The sequence below is a fragment of the Rhinolophus hipposideros genome, assembly GCF_964194185.1.
Source record: "Rhinolophus hipposideros genome assembly, chromosome: 8".
Classification (NCBI taxonomy): Eukaryota; Metazoa; Chordata; class Mammalia; order Chiroptera; family Rhinolophidae; genus Rhinolophus; species Rhinolophus hipposideros.
In genome coordinates this window covers 45,801,227-45,822,525 of record NC_138054.1, presented here as the reverse complement: position 1 = coordinate 45,822,525, position 21,299 = coordinate 45,801,227, and the positions used below count along the sequence as shown (strand labels likewise).

The window sequence follows — 21,299 nt, the reverse complement described above, 5'->3', positions numbered from 1 at the left end:
AGGAAGAAATAAAACCCTGAGCCCATCCAGGAAGGATACAGCCAGCTCTGTTCCAACATCTGTAGTCCAGATACTGTAGAAGGGATTCATGAGTTGTACCCCTCTACAAAGAGAAATAAGATAGAAAGGTAAGACACAATTAATACACAGGCAATGGGGAACTTTCCTTTTTACATATTCTTAGCTTTTCAGCAGGAGGGGTGGGGGCTGTATTTAGACTAACAAAAAGTCATAGAGGATTTCAAGAAAAAGAGTTTGAAGTATACGATCAGCCCAAATATTTTGCATCTATAAAGAGCTTTGCCTTTGATTTAATCCCAATCCTTATCTGAGGATGTGACCATGCCCAACACTTCTATTCCACAGGCTTCCAACCACCCTTCTCCCTTCTGAATACTTGTAAAGAGCTGGAGTGGACAGGGTGAGGCACATTTCAGCTCAGAGTCCCACAGGCATCTGCTCACCTCTCACACATATCAAATATGAAGAGGCAGAAAGAGCCAACAGCAATGGGTCCGACTTGCTTCCAATAACCTGCTATGTGATTCCGCTCATGCTGATCCTGAGGGAAGCCGAATTGAGAAATGAAATAAATATGGGAAGAGCAAAGCAATTCTACAGGTGAGTCAGTCATTCAAACAATCCTTGCTGACAAACTGTTGTGTATCAAGCATCATGGTACACTCTAGGCATATGAGAATGAGTAACACCAAAATCTCTGTTCCTAAGGAACTCACTTTTGTCAGCCCATCCTTAAGGGCTCTCAAAGTAATAACAAAAGGATGCTAGAGGAACACAGACCTTGCAGCTTAGTCGTCCACAGAATCACTCATTCAGAATTTAATTCCTATGTGAGTTATCACTTGTGTTTGTTAAGGTGGGGTTGTCCCCAGAGGAAAAAATAAAGACTCTAAGCCATAAAATATGTCAAGTGTAAGAGGTCTCTTATGGTTACGAAAATAGATACATGTTTTCCCTGTCTTTAGAGCGAGAAAATGGAGAGAGGCAAAAGATATATCTTAGCATCCGGGCTGGGACCAGGTGGATAGTCCACACCAATTCACTCTTGGCAATCCACTCTTGGCAGGTTTTCCTCCTTCTACAGACAGCTGAGTCCCCTCCACGTCCAGTCCTTGCTGCTTAGGACATATTCTCAGTGTGGCACAGCTGGTGGATCCCTTATGCCCACCCTAGCAGTAGGCAAAAGGCTTTTTCTCCTCTCACTGCTCTCCTGAAAGGACTACAAGACTTCAGAAGCAATGATCAAGCCATAATGGAGTTTAAATACAGTCCATTCAACTATGAAGCACATTTGCCTGATGTGGGGCCCACGCTCCAGCTGGCGTAGCATTTTAGCCATGTGATGATGGCACCATTCTTATTTTTATCCACGATCCCTTCAATCCCTCTTGAAATATGATTTGGTGTCTGTGCAAACTGCCCAAGGAGGTCAGGATTCCAGGGTAATAGGGGTTACTAGGCCACCTGGACAAATTGCCAGCTGGAAAGAACTGGGCCCACATTCTCTGGTGGTTACTTTGGTTCTGGAGAGAGGTCGATCAGAAGCCCAAGGACAAGAAATAACGATAATCATTCATATTTGTGTTTACTTTCTGCTAAGTATGTCACTCTCATTTAAATCTCACAAAAACGCTATACATAAATCCCATTTTATAGATGGGGAACCTGAGATTCAGAGAGATCAAGTCACTTGCCAAAGGTCGGCTAGTAAGTGGTGAAGTAGGAATCTGAACTGAGGGTCCTGACTCCAGAGCTCACTCCTGTAACCGCTAATTTATTCTGCCTCATCCACTGCCCCTTCCCAGGGGCTCTTACCATCATGTGCTCGCCACAGAAGATGATCCAGAAGGAGAGAAGCATTGCGTAGAAGATGCCCTGTCGAATATCACCAAACAATAGCATCCAGGTCCAGTCAAACCCAATGGAAAACCATTCCACTGGGATATTGATGAAAGTCATGGAAATCCCAAGGGCAAAGATGACTCTGATGGTGAGAAAATATCAGGAAAACGACTTTATTCATTTGGGAGGCAGATCCTCAAAGATCTAAAGCCAGTTTGGGGGATTAAGATATTACTTATTGGGACTGAAGTAATATGATCAGTTTCATAGCTCTCAGAATGAGTTTCTACACAGAAATGCAAAAATGCATTATTTTGTTGGCACCACTGCAGAATAAAGGACTGTTACATTAATCTATTTATGTAATTGAACCTCACCTCCTTAATCTCTGGAACTTTATTTTGGTACCAGCTCAGATTAAGAGTTTCCTACAATGTTTTAACCCTCCTTTTAAAATAAGATTTTTATTAAAATATAGCTTACATACAATATTATATTAGTTTCAGGTGTACACCATAGTTATTCAGCATTTATATACCTAAGTAACCAATCACCATGATAAGTCCAGCAACCATCTAACACCATACTATGCTATCACAATATTACTGACTATATTCCCTGTTTATGAATGCATTACATCCCCATGACTTATTTCTTTTATACCTGGAACTTTGAATCTCTCTCTTATTCTCCATCACCTTTTTCCCCCTTTTGTAATTTTTCAATTACAGTTGACATTCAATATTATTTTACATTAATTTCAGGTGTACATCAGTGGTTAGGCATTTATATAATTTAAGAAGTGATCCCCCTGACCAGTCTAGTACCCACCTGGCACTATACATAATTATTACCGTATTATTGACTATATTTCCTATGTTTTATTTTACATCCCCATGACTATTTTGTAACTACCAATTTGTAGTTCTTAATCCCTTCACCTTTTCACCTGCCCCCCAATACCCCTCCCATCTAACACCCCAATAACTCTAGTACCCATCTGACACCATACACAGTTATTACAGTATTATTGACTATATTCCTTATGCTATATCCTATGCTATACCCCCTGACTACTTTATAACAACCAATTTGTCCTTAATCCCTTCTACTTTTTCACCTGTCCCTCCGAACCCCCCTTCCCATCTAGCACCCATCAAAATGTTCTCTGTCTCTATGAGTTTGTTTCTGTTTTGTTTATTTTCTTTTTTAGATTCCACACATAAGCGAAATCACATTGCATCTGTCTTTCTCTGTCTGACATACTCCACTCAGCATTGTACCCTCCAGGTCCATCTATGCCGCCACAAATGGCAAAAACCTATTCCTTTCCATGGCAGAGCAATATTCCATTGCATGTATGTACCACCTCTCTTTTGATTCACTCATCAACGGACACCCAGGCTTCCCCCACATCTTGGCCATTGTTAACAATGCTGCAATGAACATATGGATGCAAATGTCCCCTCAAAGTAGCATTTTGGGTTTACTTGCATAAATACTCAGAAGTGGGATTACTGGGTATTTCTTTGTCTTTTGTTACAACTTTTTTTTTTTTTTAATGTCTATTTTGTCTGGTGTAAGTGTTGCTACGCCAGCTTTTATTTTTATTTTTTATATTTGCATTATCATGAAATATCTTTTTTCATCCCTTTACTTTCAGTCTCTGTATGTCTTTTGATCTGAAGTGGATCTCTTGTAGCAGCACATGTAAGGTCTTGTTTTCTTATCCATTCAGACACCCTATCTTTTATTGGAGCATTTAATCCATTTACATTGAAAGTAATTGTTGGTAGATACATAGTTATGACCATTACATTGAAAGTAATTGTTGGTAGGTACATAGTTATGATCAGTTTATTCATATATTTTTTTCTTTTTTTTGTCTTCAAGAAGTCTCTCTGACATTTCTTGTAATACTGTTTTGGTGGTGATGAACTCCTTTAGCTTTTTCTTGTCTGGAAAGTTCTTTTTATTCTAAATGATTCTAAATGATAGCTTTGCTGGGTAGAGTAATCTTGGTTGTAGGTCCTTTCTTTTCATCACGTTGTACATGTCTTGCCAGTCCCTTCTGGCCTGCAAAGTTTCTGTTGGGAAATCAGTTTATACTCTTATGGGAGCTTCCTTGTAGGTAACTGCTTTTCTCTTGCTGTTTTTAAGATTCTTTCTTTGCCTTTAACCTCTGGCATTTTGGTGTGGGCCTCTTTGGGTTTATCTTGTTTGGGACTCTGTGCACTTTCTGTGTTTGTGTGTGTATTTCTTTCACCAGATTAAGGAAGTTTTCCATCATTATTTCTTCAAATAGTTTTTCAATTCCTTGCTCTCTCTTCTCCTTCTGCTACACCCATGATATGAATGTTGGTATTCTTGATGTTGTCTTAAAGGCCTCTTAAATTAACCTCAATTTTTGGATTCTGTTTTCTTTTTGCCATTCTGATTGGATGTTTTCTGCTACCTGATTTTCTAAATCGCTGATATGAACCTCTGCATCACTTAATCTACTGTTGATTCCCTCTAATGTATTCTTTATTTCAGTTATTATAGTCTTTATTTCTGACTGGTTCTCTTTTACATTTTCTATCCCCATTTTTATGTTTCCTATCTCTTTCTTGAGGAGATCACTGAGCATCCTTATATCCAGTGTTTTGAACTCTGCATCAAGTAGATTGCTTGTCTCCATTTTGTTTAGTTCTATTTCTGGAGCTTTTCTTTGATTTTCATTCAGGATGTTTGTTTCGCCATTATGGCTGCCTCCTTGTGTTTGTTTCTATGTATTAGGTATTGCTGCTATGTCGCTTTGTCTTAGTAGACTGGCCTTATGTAGTAGGTGTGCTGTGGGGTCCAGTGGTGCATTCTTTCTGGTCATTTGAGCTGGGTGCTGCAGGTGTGTCCCTTGTGTGGGATGTATGTGCCCTCCAGTCGCAGTTGAGCCTTGGTAGCTGTTTGCACGTCAATGAGAGGGACTGACCCTCGAGTTGACTGGTTGTGAGGACTGGCTGTAACTACAGTGGAGGAGCTATGGTGCAAAGGCTGACTGTACAGAACAGGACTCGCTTTAGCAAGGATCTGATGCCTGCACAGTCTGCTCTTTGGATGTGTCATCCTTGAAGGTGGCTGGGTGATGCTCTGGCTCAATCTGAAGCTGGCCACTATGTGTGCCAGTCCTGGAGCTTCCTACCATGTTTCCCCGAAAAATAAGACCTAGCTGGACAATGAGCTCCAAAGCATCTTTTGGAGCAAAAATTAATATAAGACCCAGTATTATATTATATTGTATTATTATATTATATAATATTATATTATATTACTATGTTATATTATTAAAGACCCGGTCTTGTATTATAGTAAAATAAGACCAGGTCTTATATTAATTTTTGCTCTGAAAGACTCATTAAGTCCGGCTAGGTCTTATTTTCGGGAAAACATGGTAGAAAGGGCCCTGGTGCAGGCCAAGTTCAGCTACAGCCTGTGGCCTTCCTGGAGCCATATGGCATGAGCCACAAAGCAATTCTCAGATAGCTGCCACCCGTGCTGGGCTTGGAGGTACCTCAAGAGGTCAAGCCACAAACTGAGGCTGGCTCACTAGTGCTAGGTGTGGGGCTGCTCAGTAAGAGGTACGGAACACACCGAATTCAGACGCTGTTTGTCTGGGTTTTGTGAACCTCTGAGAGATTTTAGGAAATTCTGCAGCATGAGCCAAGACAGACCACTTGTATGGAAAAGCCACTGGAAGAGGCTTGGGTGTGCACAAAAGTTGGGTGGCGTGGGGTCTCAGAGAATCGCCAGGATGAGGTGGACAAAAGGTGTTAGCCAGGTTGATGGAGACTGAGATTGTAGGTCTGCACTCTGGAGTGGGGAGGGCCAGAACTTCTGTCTGGTAGAAAGCTGCCCCTCCAGCCCTTGGTCTGAAGTCAGACAACTCAGTTCCTCCCCATATGTCTCTGGTGCCTTTCCAGCTGCTGCCCCAGCTCTGGAGCTCAGAGCTAACGAGTCTGTCAGTGAGTAAGTCTATGTGAGGGCTGTTTAGGAAGAGCTCTTGGAACTCCAGTTGCCCTAGCGTCACTCAGCCACAATTTCCACTAGTTTGCACAGCCAGAAGTTGTGGGGACTTCTCTCCCTGGCACTGGAACCCTGTGCTGGGGAGTCTGTTGTGGGGCTGGAACTCTTCACTTCCCTGGGGGTAACCTCCACAGCTGAGATGTCACATATCCCTCCCGATTTTTTTTTTTATTATTATTGGGGAAGGGGAACAGGACTTTATTGGGGAACAGTGTGTACTTCCAGAACTTTTTTCTTTTTCCAAGTCAAGTTGTTGTCCTTTCAGTCTTAGTTGTGGAGGGCGCAGCTCAGCTCCAGGTACAGTTGCCTTTGCTAGTTTCAGGGGGTGCAGCCCACCATCCTTTGCGGGAGTCGAACTGGCAACCTTGTGGTTGATAGGACGCACAACAACCAACTGAGCCATCTGGGAGCTCAGCGGCAGCTCGGCTCAAGGTGCTGTGTTCAATCTTAGTTGCAGGGGGCATTGCCCACCATCCTTTGCGGAACTCGATGAATAGAACTGGCAACCTTGTGGTTGAGAGCCAGCGCTCCACCCAACTGAGCCATCCAGGAGCTCAGGGGCAGCTCAGCTCAAGGTGCTGTGTTCAACCTTAGTTGCAGGGGGCGGAGCCCATCATCCCTTGCGGGACTTGAAGAGTTGAACCGGTAACCTTGTGGTTGAGAGTTCATTCCCACTGGCCCATGTGGGAATCGAACTGGCAGCCTTCGGAGTTAGGAACATGGAGCTCCAACCGCCTGAGCCACAGTCACATGCGGGCCGGCCCCCTTCCGATTTTTAACAGTCACATGTGGATATGGGACGAGCCTGTTCTGTGTCTCTGCCCCTTCTACCAGTCTCAAGGTGGCTTCTTCTGTATGTCCTCATCTAGATACCAGGTGATTCTCAATGATGGTTGTTCTATAGTTGTAATTTTGATGTAGTTGTGGGAGGAGGCAAGCACAGCATTTCCCTACTCCACCATCTTGACCAGCATTCCCCTCCATTGCCTTCTTAATCAGACTTCACTGAACATAATTATCCTCTCTAACATATTCAGGTTATATTAACTTGATCATTAAGAACATTCATTATTATTACGATATCCTCAGCAACTATGAATTATATAAGCATATTTGTTTCAATAATAAATGACTCCAAACAATATGAAATTCAAATTTTAGCTGCTTGTTTAGTTTTTATTTTGCTTTTACCTGTCACACTGTTAATTGTCACTTCTCTATCAAAATCATTCATTTAGTCACTGATGTATTTCTACTTTCATTCATACCAATGAAATACATATGTTTATTAACACAGATCATACACCCACAGCATTTTGTTAGGGCTATAGATACCAAAATGAATAGGACCAGTTCTTTCACGCGTGGAGATACATTTAGTGGCTGAGCGAGATAAAGAGTGCTAAAGTGTGATAAGCAATATGATAGAGGTGTGCACAGGCTGCTACCAGGACATCTAACTTTGACAGAGACAGAAATTGAGCTGAGTTGTGAGTCAAAGTTAGGGAGGTAGAAGGGTATTCCGAGCAGAGTGAAAAGTTTGGATGGACGCACAAAAGCCTGGAAAAGCCTGAAGCATTTGGGGATCTGCATGTAGCACATATCAGGAAATGACAGGGTATGATACCAGAGAAGTGAAAAGGGCTCATGAGGCAACCTACATACCTCATTAGAGAATTTGCAATTTATCATGCAAGAACTGATGATCCAATAAAAAAGGTTAAACAATATAGTGACAAGATTCATTCATTCATTCATTTGTTCATTCAATCAAAAAAAAATCGTATCTATTGAGCTCCTAGTATGTGCCTGTCACTATTCTAGATGCTAGGGATATAGTAACTAACAAAACAGACAAGGATCTCACTCTAGTGATACTTGCATTCAGATGGGGTGAACAGGAGGGGTATGGGAGGAAAGATAACAAATAGAGAATGAGTATTATAAAGCAAGATAAAAGAATGGAGAATGACAGGGTTCTATTTTATACATGGTGGATAGGGAAAAGCCTCTAAGGTAAGAGACATTAGAGCAAGGCCTGAAGGAAATGAGGAATTGAGCCACAGAGATATCTGGGAAAGAACATTTCAGATAAAGAGAACAGCAAGTGCAAAGGCCCTGAGGTGAGAGCATGCCAGGCATGTTTGAGCACCATCAAGGGGAATGGTGGGTGATAGAGAGAATGGGCAATGACATCAGAGGTGACAAGGGTCCAGAGCAGAGAAGGCTTTACAGGCCAAGGCAAAGGAGATGCAAAGCCAATAGAAAATTTTGAGTAGAGGAGTGACATGATCTGATTTACACTGAAGAGAGCAATCTGGCTGCTTTGTGAATAGATTACAGGGAAGGAAATGGTGGAAGCAAAGAGAGCAGTTGAGAGGTTATTTCCAATAATCTTGGTGAGAAATGATGGTGGTAAATTAGGTAGATGGGGGTGGTAGCAATGAAAATGGTGCGAGTTTCTTATGGGTTAGATGAGAAATGTGAAAAAAAAGAGAAGTAAAGGATGCCTCCTACATGTCTAGCCTGAGCAGGGCACAGAATGGAGTTGATATTTCCTAAGATGGGAATGCCTGGGAGAGGAGCAAGTTTGAAGTAAGAGGAAATGAAGTGTTCTTTGCACATGTTACATTTTCGTGCAAGTGAAGATACTGAATAAACAGATGGAATATTTGGGTCTAGAGTTGGGAGAAGCTGAGGTTGTTTATTATAAATTAAAAGTCATCATTTAGATGATTTTTTAAATCATGAGATTGGATGGGATCAACCCAAGAAATAAGCACAACTAATAAAGAGAAAAGTTCCAAAGTTTAAGAGGTTGGAAAGATGATTAGAAACAGCAATGGAGACTGAGTGATAGCAGAGGAGGAAGATAATCAAATGAAGGGTGGAGGAGGCTCTGTGAAAAAAGGCGGAGTGACCAATCATGTCAAATGCCGATGAATCCAGAAAAGTGAGGACTGAGAAATGACCATCGGATTTGGAATGTGGAGGTCACTGGTGACCTTGTCAAGAGCAGTTAGTGGGGGTGAGGGTGAAATGGACTCAAAAAGAAAAAAAATAGGAGGAAAAAGATATACAGAAGGTTTTTTGAAGAGTTTTGTAAAGAAAAGAAAACAGCAGAAAAATGGTCTGGTAGCTTCAGGGAGAAGTGGGAAAAGGAAGGATTTTGTTTAAGAATGGGAGATGGTATAGAGTATTTGTACATTAATCAGAATAATGTAGCAAAAAGGAAAAAGTCACTGATATGGGAGAAAATAAGATATATCCACAGGAGCAACATCCTTCTGGAGGGCAGAGAGGTTGCGCGTAGCTCGGAGAAAGGCAGTTCATCCACTGTAACAGAGAGAAGTATCTGATTCAGACCATGGGAATAAGGAACAAGGACAGAATGAAGAGCCCAAAGAGAAAGAACCTGTAGGATTTAAAAGTAATATGCATGTGAAAGCTGGAGGAGGAAAAGTAGTCCAAAATGACTCCAGGTCAAATCGCTAGCCCAGGTAACACACTGATCACTTGAACTAGACCCCAACAAAACAAGGAGCATGGCAGGCAGATCATGTGACGCTGTGTTCCTTCAGAGTGCTCCCAAATCAGTTCTTACTTTTCTAGAAGCACTGGGGGTCGGGACATCATGGTGATTCTCCTCCAATACCACACCATAATGATGAAGATACTGGGCGTAAGGAAGGTCTTCATGGCAAACCACACCTTGGTGAAGCCTCCATTTTGATGGATTCCCTAGAGACAGACCAACATAATTTTGAAGATGAATAAATCTTACTGTTATTTCCTACCAGCAAATGCATTTTGGAGAGAGATGAGGGGAGACCTTGTCTGCTGAATTTTCAAGATCAAGAGCTCTCACATTCACAGCATGTACTTTTCTTCACACTCTCCCAGCCTGTTCTCAGGCATTGTAGAACTATAAATAAACAGGCATAAATATGGATCCATTGTATTATACTGAAGAAATGATTAGGAACATGATCAAAGATTTTTCTGTAAGGTTTTCATTTGAAAATTGGAGATATCTTAGATGTCCAAAAAGTTGAGATTGGTAAAATGTGTTAAGGTAAATCTATACAGTGGAATGCTAAGTGGTATTCCAAAATATGTATGTATTATATTCACAATAACCATTAAAGTGAAAATGCAAGGAATAAAAAGAGTAAATTGAGTACGATCCCATTTTTTGGTAAGTGAAGGATTTTGTATGTATATCTGTAGAGAAAAATCTGAAATCAAAACCTCAACAATGGTTATTTCTCTAGATGGTAGGATATTACGAGCATATGTTCTCTAGACGGTAGGATATGTTCTGTGTGTTTACTTGTGCATTCTAATTTTCTGAAATAAATATGTATGTCTTTTGTGATTATTTTTAGATTAAAAAATGGTCTCCTTACTCCATGTTCTACTTTTTCCCCTATTAAATAAAATGGAAAAAACTGAAAACACCACTACTCCCTTTAACATTTGTGCTTGCAAGGGGAAACACGTAAAAAAAAAATTACCTTGGTGAAAAATAAAAAAATGAAAAATGAAAAATTATTCATTATGCAATCATGATCCTTATAACATCTTAAATGGGCACAATAATTGCATTATTTTCCATTTCTGTAATCTCTCATACAAGTTTATGATCTCAGCCGTCACGAGTATGTGTTACTATTTCTGTTCCTCAGATGAGGCAACTGAGGCATGGAGATGCCTACAGTGAGATGCTAGTTTCCTCCCAAAACACATGCTCAGTAACCAGTGTTCTTAGCCAATGTTCTAGTGTCACAGGCTGCCTGGATCAATTAGACTCACTTACCACCAACCGAATATCTTTTATCTCCCCGATCCCAACATTGATTTTCTTCTTCTCATTCACAGGCAGCCGGATATTTAGAAGGTAAAACTTATGGGCCACAGACCCGATTTCCATGAACGGAAGAACATCACACTCATAGTAACGGCCCTCATGCTCTGGGGTCTAGAAGAAGAATAGAGGGTTTGAGGCAGGGCCACTATATCCAATAGACAGTCTGAACTTTTTGCCTTCTATCAGCAATTCTAAAAAGCTAACACTTAAAGGTATACCTTAGAGGTACACTGGAGGTATGGTATCCACTGGCTATTCTCCCCCTCTGCCCCTTCCAAAAAAACAAAACAAAAACACAAAAGACCCACCACATTTGAAGTAGAACCAGAAATGTTAGGTAAAAGGCAGAAATCTCTTCTATCTCTTTACACTTTTCTCAGCTCTTCAATCCTCATTTGACTGTCATAACAGATTAACCTGGTCTACCAGGGGCGCAGGCTTTTTATCTGAGCATATCACTGGCAACTTGTAGGGCTCTGTGAAACAGTCAAATTCTTAAATGTTCAGGAGGAAGCCCTTGCTGATGTTCATCCCGGTCTTGGATGATGACTAATTACTTGCATGGCTTTGGCCAGGAGGAGAAGCTGCAAGAAGCAGAAAATATCTACTTTTTATTGATTTGACAGAAAAAGAAGCAACTTAGAATTTGGAGAAAAAGAAGCAACTTAGAATTTGGAGAAGACAGAAAGGAATGAAAGGTAAAAATGGGATTAGTTTGTTAGAGATGCCCACTTGAAATTTTCTGTCTCCAGATCTTCTTAACTGCCCAAGGGGCAAGATGGCAGAAGGAAGCAGATATTTTTATTAAACAAAAATTAATCCCAGTTTCTAAAAGCTTCTTGAACTTCCTGCCAAACAACTGAAGAGGCACTGCCCAGAGCATAGCAGTGGGAGATTGGAGAGCAGGGGTACAGGTTGTTTTTGAAAACTAAATTCTGCTCTCCCTCACCAGGACTCCTGGCTCTGTGTCCTTATCGAGGGGCAGGGGTAGCAGGGTAAATATGTGGTGTAGAGGCATGAGCTTTAGCAGCCAAGGATTTTCTCCTGAGAAAAGAGATGAATGTCTGCCATCAACGTTGGGTTTATATGCCAGCTCCAATATTTGCTAGGTATACATCTCCTGATCAAGTGATGGGGAGACCTAATTTGTTGTTCTTAATCCTGAATTCTCAGGCTCTCTATAAGTTTATGAATATCTTCAGAGTAAAGAGTGGAGAAATCAGAAGGAAGATAACAAGGAGTATATAGCCTAACTAGTGTATGAAGAATCTTGTCCCTTCAATGACCTTGGGAAGTTCTTCTATGACCTTGGGAAGTTCTCACCTTCTTTATTAAGAAAGTCAGAGCTTAGAGTTCAAAAAACAGAACTTTGAATATAGACAAAAGACACACTGACAAAGTAGAGGTAGAGCAGGCAAATATCTGGCTATGTGTTTCCATTCTTCCATTCCCTACACACAGCAGACATAACTAATCAATCATGATAGTTTTTCATCCTTTAAGAGGTTTGAGGGCCTCTTATTGGAGCTACCAGTTGATTAGACTTGGCTTGTGAGATTTACAAAATTCTTCTGTAGAAAGAATCCTGTTTCTTTTTCAAACTTCAGCTGCAGGCTGGATGATTCTTTCTGTATAGGTTGGCTTTCTCTCCCCTCTACTCCTTTTTCTCTTATCCTTACAAATTAGGGTGAGTATTAGGCCTCTGTAGGAACCACTGAAAACATATTACAGGCTCTAATTCAGCCTCAAATTAAGCTGTATTGAGGAGGCGATTACCTGCTGTAGTAATAACAAGAGGAGGGTTTTTCTGATGTTTCCAGTCAGAGTCTTGTTTTATTTCTAGAAATTGAGAGTTTGAGGGGGAAAGGGAACAAAATTTATTTAGTCTAATGCCACTGACTTGATTATGTATCTCACCCATGGTCCCAAAAGTAGTAGTAGTGATGGGTTCTGGGCATGGGTCTTCCAAGTCCAGCCTCTAGCTCCAATGGGGAAGAGGATACTAGAGTTTAGCAGGAACTGTTGCACTCCGACATGCCCAAAGACAGGCATGGCGCTGTGATAAGGAGGGCACTGAAATCCAAGCCAGGAGACTTAGATTCTAGTCCTGACCTTGCTTCTTGCTGGGTACCTTATGAAGGTCACCCACCTCATTTGGCCTCACTTTCCTCCTAAGTAAAACAAGAAGGTTAAATAAGATAATCTCCAGGGTCTCATCTAGTTCCCTGTCATGGGTCTCTGGGTGTCTTCCACTCCCCTGTTCCTACAGAGAGGGTAACACTACCAAACCATGAGACAAATTAGTCTAAGTTCAACAAATTAGAAACACTGGATTCTGGGATCCTGGCCTGGCCTACATGTCTCAAAGGCAAATTCACTGTATTCTATTGGGGACTTTTCCTTATGCACTAAAGTTATGCCTTTGCTGATATTTAGGGCATTTAGGAAAAAAGACACTCCCCCCACCTCTCTTTGCTTTCTCCCATCCCCCTCAAACCTCCCCCAACTCTAGTATGAGACTGACTAATTAGGACAAATTACAGCGGGTGGCGACTTGACTTTTTTTTTTTTTTTTAACTTCACAATCCACCAGGGACTAAAAAGCTTTAAAGCAATTTCTCATTTAATCTTCATACTCAAGACTAAATTTCACTGCAATCAAAAAGCATAGATTTGATGATTCGTTTCCTTCACACTTTTCAAGGTTTAATCTTTCTTGAAAGGGATGAACACATCCTAAAGATAATTAAGCAACCATCATTAAGGAGCAGTTGCAGGCTTCTTAATGACCTCCCCCTCACTCTGCTTCTCAGTGCCCTCCAAGTGTATAAGTAAGGTGAGAAACGACTTTTCCCTTTTCTGAGGATGAAATTCCATATCCGAAAGCTTTATATCCTTTAGCTAAGATATCCAACCAGTCTCACCTCTGAAAGATGCAATCAATTTGCAGCGACAGCTAGAAAGGTTTTAATTAATTTCCTCTGTTGCATACCAAGATCTGAAAATGTTAGATATTCTCCTCTTCTGCTACCTCTAGTTTCTCTCTACCATTCATTTTTACCTACAGATTGCCCCTCCAAGGTCTTACCCAAAATAATTCCAGAGGCTTTTTTGTTGGGGGTGGGGTGGGGCTCCATTTGGCACTCAGCAAAGGGTTGGCTCTCAAACTTTATCCAGCTTACGAGAAAGAACTGAAATTCTGTTAAAACAGATTCCTTGGTCCTACACCCTGAGATTTTGATTAAGTAGGTTTAGGGTATGACCTGGGAATCTGCATTTCCTACAAGCTCTCAAGTGACACTGATGCTATTGGTTCTTATACCACATTTTCTGCAGCCTTGGTCTAGGGAACCAGAGAAGGGACACTTAACGCCAGGTGCCCCAGTAGGTGCTTATGTGTAGGGTGTACCGTTTGCCCATGAGAGTCCTGGTGGCCCACCCCCATTCATTCTCAAACATGTACCAGACTAGATGTTAAATGATGAAGTCATCCTGCATTATGATATTGATTATCTCATCTGGTTTTTATAAAGACTCCATAGCAGATATTATTATCCCATTGTGCAGAAGAGAAACTAAAGCTCAGACAGATTAAGTAAGCTTGCCTAAGGTCATGCAGACAGCAAATGATACAACCTCGAATTGAAGCCAAGTATGTGTTACTCCAAATCCACACTTTGAACTAATGTTAGTGCTGGGAACCCGCCCCAGCCCATCTTATTTCTCTTCAGGATAGGATAATCAGGGCTGGCCATAGTACTCAGAGGCTTCAGCCTGCTGTTCTTACCATTCCCAGGAAACCCCAACTTTACATTTACAGGCAAAAGCAAAGTTAGGAAAGGCTAATTCTAGGAAAGGAGAGGAACTAAATCAAACAACGGAGCGGGTACTACAAAGCTATCGAAATACTTCTGGAGCAACTAATCTGAAGATGTCATGTGACAAATGATAGACTCAAGAATGTGCTTTGGTGTGGTTTGGACTCTCAGGCACTTCACACAAAGAAAATGAGACCATTTCTGTGCCAGAAGGTATGTCAGAGATCACCTAACTGATGGTGCTCCATATCAGCACCCTGGAGGAATGAGTAACCATAGTAATATTAAGTATGGTTCCATTTCATCTTCACAGAGACTTTCAAGTGAGGGTGGGTTAATAGGGGCCAGGGATCAGAATATCAGGGAGGCATGGGTGAGGGCAGCATTTGGCTTTTTGAAAAGGGCCCTTGGCTAATTCTTGGTTCTTTAAACTATCAAATCCCACTATCTTATGAGGATCACTGAGTTACCCCCTGCATTTTCACTTTTAAGGAATCTAAAGCCTTTGCCCCCCAAAAAAGTTCTCCCTATTTTCATTACAAGATGGCAACCTCCCACCCATGGTGGTTGAATGAGTCCTCCTAGAAGAATCAGATGAGGAGGACTCTTAAAGATGGGTTAGAAGACTGAGGCCTCAAATAAAACTAGATTTCCTCCTTCAGGTCTTCTTTTTGTCTGTGGTATCACTGGGGCTTTTAGTCCTCATACCTGTACATTAACTTTGGCAACAAAGAGATGCCTAAGAAACAGAGAAGTAGACAGAAGCCTTAATCCAATATGAACAGATTCTCACACCTCAAAATAACTCAGCAATGTTCTTCAGACTCATTCAGCTATTAACCAAAGAACCAAGAGTTTATTTTTATGGGGGTATTTCAGAGAAACAACTAAATCATTCCCTCTTCTGTTCTTTCCTCCCTTTCAGAGACATGATATATATATATATATATACACACACATAGCGCCATTTTCTCTACTAAATCAAAGGATAATATGGGTCATGCATACTACGAAACAAGGAACATATCTGTTAACTGTAAAGCAAATCTTCCTACATACCTGGAAACCAAATAAAAACTCCATCAACTTAGACGTCAAATAATCCTACCTTGGGGGATGTAAAGGTACATTTGAGTTTCCGGGGCACTCTCTCATGGGCCATTTCAGTCCATTCGGCAGACGTATCATCACGGTAAGCCAGGGCAACGTCCATGGAAACCTCTGCATTTTCTCCTGCAAGAGAAAGGACTCACGATTCAGAAATGGTTTCTGGGAAGATACTTAGGGAACAGTTCAAAAATTTTTATAGACTATTCCATGGAAACCAACAAGACAAAAGAAATATATGAGTGCCTATCAAACTCCAAATCTGACACTCCAAACCTGAAGACTTAGAATTCATAGGATACAAGTCTGGCTGGAAGTTGGGTCCCCTCCTAAACCGCTCTGTCATGGAGTCAAAGAGCTTCTACTTCAACTCCTGCAGAGACAGCTCAGATGGTCAGATTCTGACTCATGGTCAGCACTTACCCTCCTAGCACCACTGGTCCTAGGTCTGCCCATAGGAGTCCCACGGAAGGTGAGGTCCTTCTTCCACAAAAGTGCCTTAAGGACTAAGACCCATACCTCATCTGCCTGTGTATTGTCTCCTCTCTGAGAAACATGACCAGGTTTTTCGGCCCCTCTCAGCGTCATGAATTAAGCACCTTTGGTGCTCTCTTCCGGACATACTCTGGTCTGAAAGTACCCTTCTTAAAATTACCGCCAAGAAGCTGTCAAATATAGGATCTGCCTGTTCTCTAAAACTCAAAACCCATTCCTCTTATGGTGGACAATGTTAATCTAAAAGATAAAGACTTTTTCCAAAATTAAAGACTTATACACAGATAGGAATATAATAACAAGTACATGATTGCGCAAACAAATGTTCACACATTCTTCCACATCAGTAAGGACCAAGAATGGGTTTCACTCACCACAAAACATATTAAGGAGATTTGGTGAATAAAAATTGCTTGTATCTATTTGTCTGTTTAATACTATGTTGAGACAAGTTCAAGAACGGAATGGGTAAAAGGGGGATGAAAAAAAAAAAAAAAAGCACAGACCACATCAATTCTAGGCTCTGAAACCGGAACACACACAGGTTATAAGAGGAACAGATGAGAATAACTGCTGTCTGGAAATTTAAGGCTTTTCTATCCTCTGGCCCAGTGTGGCTTGAAGCTGATTTGACAGTGTGGGGAATCCTGAGGAAATCCAGCAAGAGAAAGAAATGATGCTCAAAAGAAAGAATCTGAAGCCAATCTCATATAGATAAACTCCTCAGTGAACACTGGAGCCTGCTACTTTATTAGTCATTTAAATTCTCTAACATGGTGTATTGGCTACTTGTATTTTCTTTCTCTCCCTCCTGAAACTCTACAAAAAAAGACAAAGGAAAACAGGGCTATTAGATCAGAAGGGGAAAAAATTGTAGATAAATGAGCGGACCAGAGATTTCAACAAATTTCTTATAGATGAAAAATGGATGAAGTAGGGTTTCCTGACAGCCACAGACAGGCACAGTCGAAACTCTCACAGAAGGGATATTTTGGAAAAGTGAGCCAACATGTCCAATAGACCCTCGAGCCACTCAGAATCTGAAAGCACCAGATGTTGCAGAAGACACAGGTGAGGCATGGCATTGACAACAGGGTGACTGAGTCAAAGCCTGTGCACAGAATCATTGGACCCCCCGGTTCTCCTACATCTTCCCATCTCCACACAGTTTGAGGAGAGACTCTTGACTTGAGTTCAGCAAGCTGTGCAGAGACCCAGGGCTGAAAATGGGGAAGAGTCTGTAAAAGAAACTGTGGGACACCCAGCTTGGCAGAAGCAACACTTGTTGTTTTATACCCTCCTGGTTAGGGACCAGGATGGCTACAACCTCTCCTCGCTGGGCAGCCTCAGTGGTCAATAGAAAGAACTGGCCAGAGCTCCAGTACTAGGCCCCAAGGGACATCCGTTTTATTTCACTGGGATTAGGAATCGGGACTTTCAACTCTGCTGAAAGGGGCACTTCCAGAACCATACAATTTAAGAATAAAAATCTGAAAAGCTATAAAAGTTATCAGTTCACATATTATGATCCTTGAGCACTAGGGTTCAGAACAGCACCGGCCTTAGGCATTAGTCCCACATTTTTTAAAGGGTCCCTGTCTGGTTCCTTTTCCAGCTGTTCCCTTCTTCATAGAGATGTATCTACCCAACCTTTAGGCCATGTTCCAAGAACTCAGGACCCCAGAATTCCTTACCTAGACAACTCTGAGCTTACTTCCACAGCCTGGGGGAGACTCTTACCCAGATTTAGCCTCCCAAGGGGAACTACAAAAGTACTTGTGCACCCTTGGGCTCAGGAGTGGTCAAAGGCTCCTATTTGTAAGAGGCTATGAACAGATGGGCCTTGGAGGTTGGGGTGTCCACACACAAGCACACAAGGCCCCTCTCTTTGTAAGATGGAGCCAAGAATGGGAAGACATGGCATCTAGGATCAATCACATTCTGGCACAGAATTCCAAGGAGTCCATGAATCTTAAATTTAGGGAGCACCTTTTTATTTTACTGGATGGGATGCTGTTCGATTCATGAATCATTCAATAAAGTCAATGAGATGTTTAAATTAAAAAAAAAAAAAGAATCTCAAATTCAAACTTGGCTTTCTAGTTCATTATCAAGGTAAATGTTACAAATCATAGAATTTATTTACATTAACAATTTGTTGGCCTTATTTATAACTTTAAAATATTTAGACATATGGCAGCCATACCTTCATAGGTGCCCTGGGCACCACAAATGTTAGGGTGGGCCTGGTTAGAGCAATGGCCTCAGGAAGTGAGAAGGCCAGACAGGTTTGCCTCCTGGCCCGCTCCCAGCTTGAAGAGACATTCCCATCTGTTGGGAATCCCCCAACTGGTTGAAAAATATGCTGTTAAAAACAAACAAAACTTGAAAAGAGTGTTTCATCTATAACTATTCCATCTGAAGCCCCTGTGACTTCCATGCTTTCATTTAAATTACTTCCTTTAATTTTCCCAACAACTCTACGGATATTTCCTTTTGGTTAGGGAGTAAACTGAGGTCCTCAGACATCAAGTAACTTGTTTAAAGTCATACTGTTGCTGGTAACATTAGGGAGACAACTATTTTTAAATTGTCTTAACAGCTAATTATCTTTTTTGTATTGGTTAAAGAAAACTGGCTAACTTGTGATGAAAGAAGCCCCTCAAAGTAAACACAAAATATGAATATGTAAGTCTTTAATAAAAACAAAAGCTCTGCGTAGACATTCTCACCTTCGTTCCTCCTGTAGAGGTTATATAAATTGCCCGAGAATAGGTGTCCAATAATACATAGGAATACATTATAGGAACAGGATACAGTTTTAGTAATACTATGGCAGAGTTGGGACTTAAATCTTGGTCTGGATAACCCCAAAGCCCCACCCATTATCCTCTACTACGTTTGTTGGTAGAAAACAGAATTCAAAAGAAACGTCAACAGCTGAATGAAACACACTGCATGCAAGGGGTCATTCAACTCTGACCAGATACCCTTCGCAGTTTTCTACCAGAGAGAAATATGGGAGGGCTGCAAGCATGACTTGTAATATATCTGGAATTTCCTAACCTGAGCTTTGAGGGGAAGAGCTGCTGAAACCTACACAGCACCATTTCAGAAACTGACTGGAGAAGTGTGATGTGATCCCAACAGCATGCAGCTGGAACCCGAGAGACACCTGGGTTCATGTCATGGTTCTGCCCCTAACTACATGTGTGAACAAGGACAGGCTGGGTTTGGATAGGGGAATAAGCCTCTTCTGCAAGAGGCAGCTGCTTTTAGCTCCAGCTCATAGCCTTCATGAGGTAGAATGGGTTGCTCTTACCAGACCTGTTTTTTTCAAGAGAAGCTAGAAATTCAGATTGTTATGAAACATCTCTCAAGTTTTAAATGTCAGTAACTAATTTACTAAAAAACAAATACTAAACTAAAAGAAAATGAAACAAAATCTCTGTGCAGGTCAGCTAATAAAACATCACATGACCTGAGTCACTCTGCGGAAGCAACATTTTTCATATTGCACCCACACTGCCATTTTTTTTCTTTCCATTCCACCATCAAGTGAAGTTTCTTTCTAAAGATTTCTGTTATTGTTCATGAACTTTATCACATGTTCTGTCTAACCCTCACACATCACCTACTTATTTCCTATGTAGTTTGAGGCAGTGGTTACCAATCCTGTTTGTGAGGTTGAGAAGTCAAGGCACAGAAAGCCCCACCCCTAGAAACATTGGACTTAAGCTTCCAGAACTTCATGGCCTACAGTCTTATAGCCTTTGCTGTCTTTTGTGATCACTAACTTAGCTACTGCATCAAAAATTCTTAGAACAGTACAAAAAGCATGAAAGATTAGCTATTGTTATTATCATTTTTATTAGGGAAGTGAACCCTCATACAGACCTTTAACTCAAAATAATTACCAGGTTCCAGGAACCCCTATCCAAACCCGGAGTATAAAACCCAGAAACAGGAAAGCACTTGGCAGAGGAACTCAGCAAAGCTGTGAAGTCAGCCACCTGCATCATTTTCTCTTCTGCCTCCAATGGACTCGGAAATAAAGTTCAGCTTTAATGACTATGTTGCATGTAATAAAACACCACTTTCATGACTCCTGGGATACTGCGTGGGCAATACTTCCCTCCTCCCTATCATCACCCCCGGAGATAATGAAAGTGAAGAATCCAATTTGAACTCCCTGGGAGAATGGCAGGAAGGCCAAGGCACCTGGAGAACCTTCCCTATAAAACAAGGACACTGGTTATTCCAGTTCCATGGCGGTAAAGTTGTAAGGTATCAACATAGGGCATTTACAGATTCCAAATGCAGGGTTTTCCACAATATGCCCGACCAGCAGCTTGGCTATTCTGTGCGCTGTCCAAGCTTCACGTTTCTCAAATGGCTTTGTAGACACCTTTTGTTTGGGTGGAACATTCATTTGGAATACTGGGAAGAGAGGTGTGGAAAGGCACTGGGGAGAGAAGTGTGGAAACGCATTGTGGTTCTTTACACTTACTCTTTCCATCCTGTTACGGGGGTGGTGCTGACATGAGGCAGCCTGCGCTCCAGGGTTCTGTAGGAGCAGACCCAGATGGCAGAGTATTATTCCAGGTGGAAAGACCTGTGTATTTCCATATGGAGAAGCATCAACCAATTATATCCTTAGAAAGCATTTATTTCTGTACTAAAGAGCCCTGCCCTGCATGAGAAAAGCATCTGCCAATCAGTTTTCTGAAACTAAGTGGAAAGTCAGAGATGAGAGTGAGTCCTCTGAATAAGCCAAAAATGGTGGGGGACAAAAAGGCTAGGAGAGTCTAAGCACCCCCAAGAACTTATGGCAGCTGCTTAATGGAAGAATGGCTCCTGGGGGTGGGGTGGTAAAGTGATGAAAGATGAGGCTTCACCAAGGAAGTCATCAGAATCCTTCTCACTTACACTTTTTCGAAATGGGCATTTGCAAGCCAGGATAGTACAAAGAGTACGGGGACCAAAGAGATCAGCTTTAGAATACTATCTTTATGTTCTTCTAGTTAAGTGACCTTGAATAAGTCTCAGTTTCCACCTCTTCAAGATAGAAATAGTGGGACCTACTT

The 21,299-nt window shown here is 41.4% G+C and overlaps 1 protein-coding gene across 3 annotated transcripts in view; it reads right to left on the bottom strand.

The window, feature by feature from the left end:
* Window positions 1-21,299, bottom strand: part of WLS (Wnt ligand secretion mediator) — a 99,233-nt gene that overhangs the window by 19,634 nt on the left and 58,300 nt on the right. For all 3 annotated transcript variants that reach the window (XM_081056337.1, XM_081056338.1, XM_081056339.1), the window contains 6 exons: window positions 15,719-15,843; window positions 10,742-10,903; window positions 9,527-9,663; window positions 1,837-2,005; window positions 465-562; window positions 40-103 (listed from right to left, as the gene is read on the bottom strand). In XM_081056337.1, coding sequence (XP_080912463.1) covers window positions 40-103; window positions 465-562; window positions 1,837-2,005; window positions 9,527-9,663; window positions 10,742-10,903; window positions 15,719-15,843 — 755 coding nt within the window. The remainder of the gene's footprint in view (window positions 1-39; window positions 104-464; window positions 563-1,836; window positions 2,006-9,526; window positions 9,664-10,741; window positions 10,904-15,718; window positions 15,844-21,299) is intronic.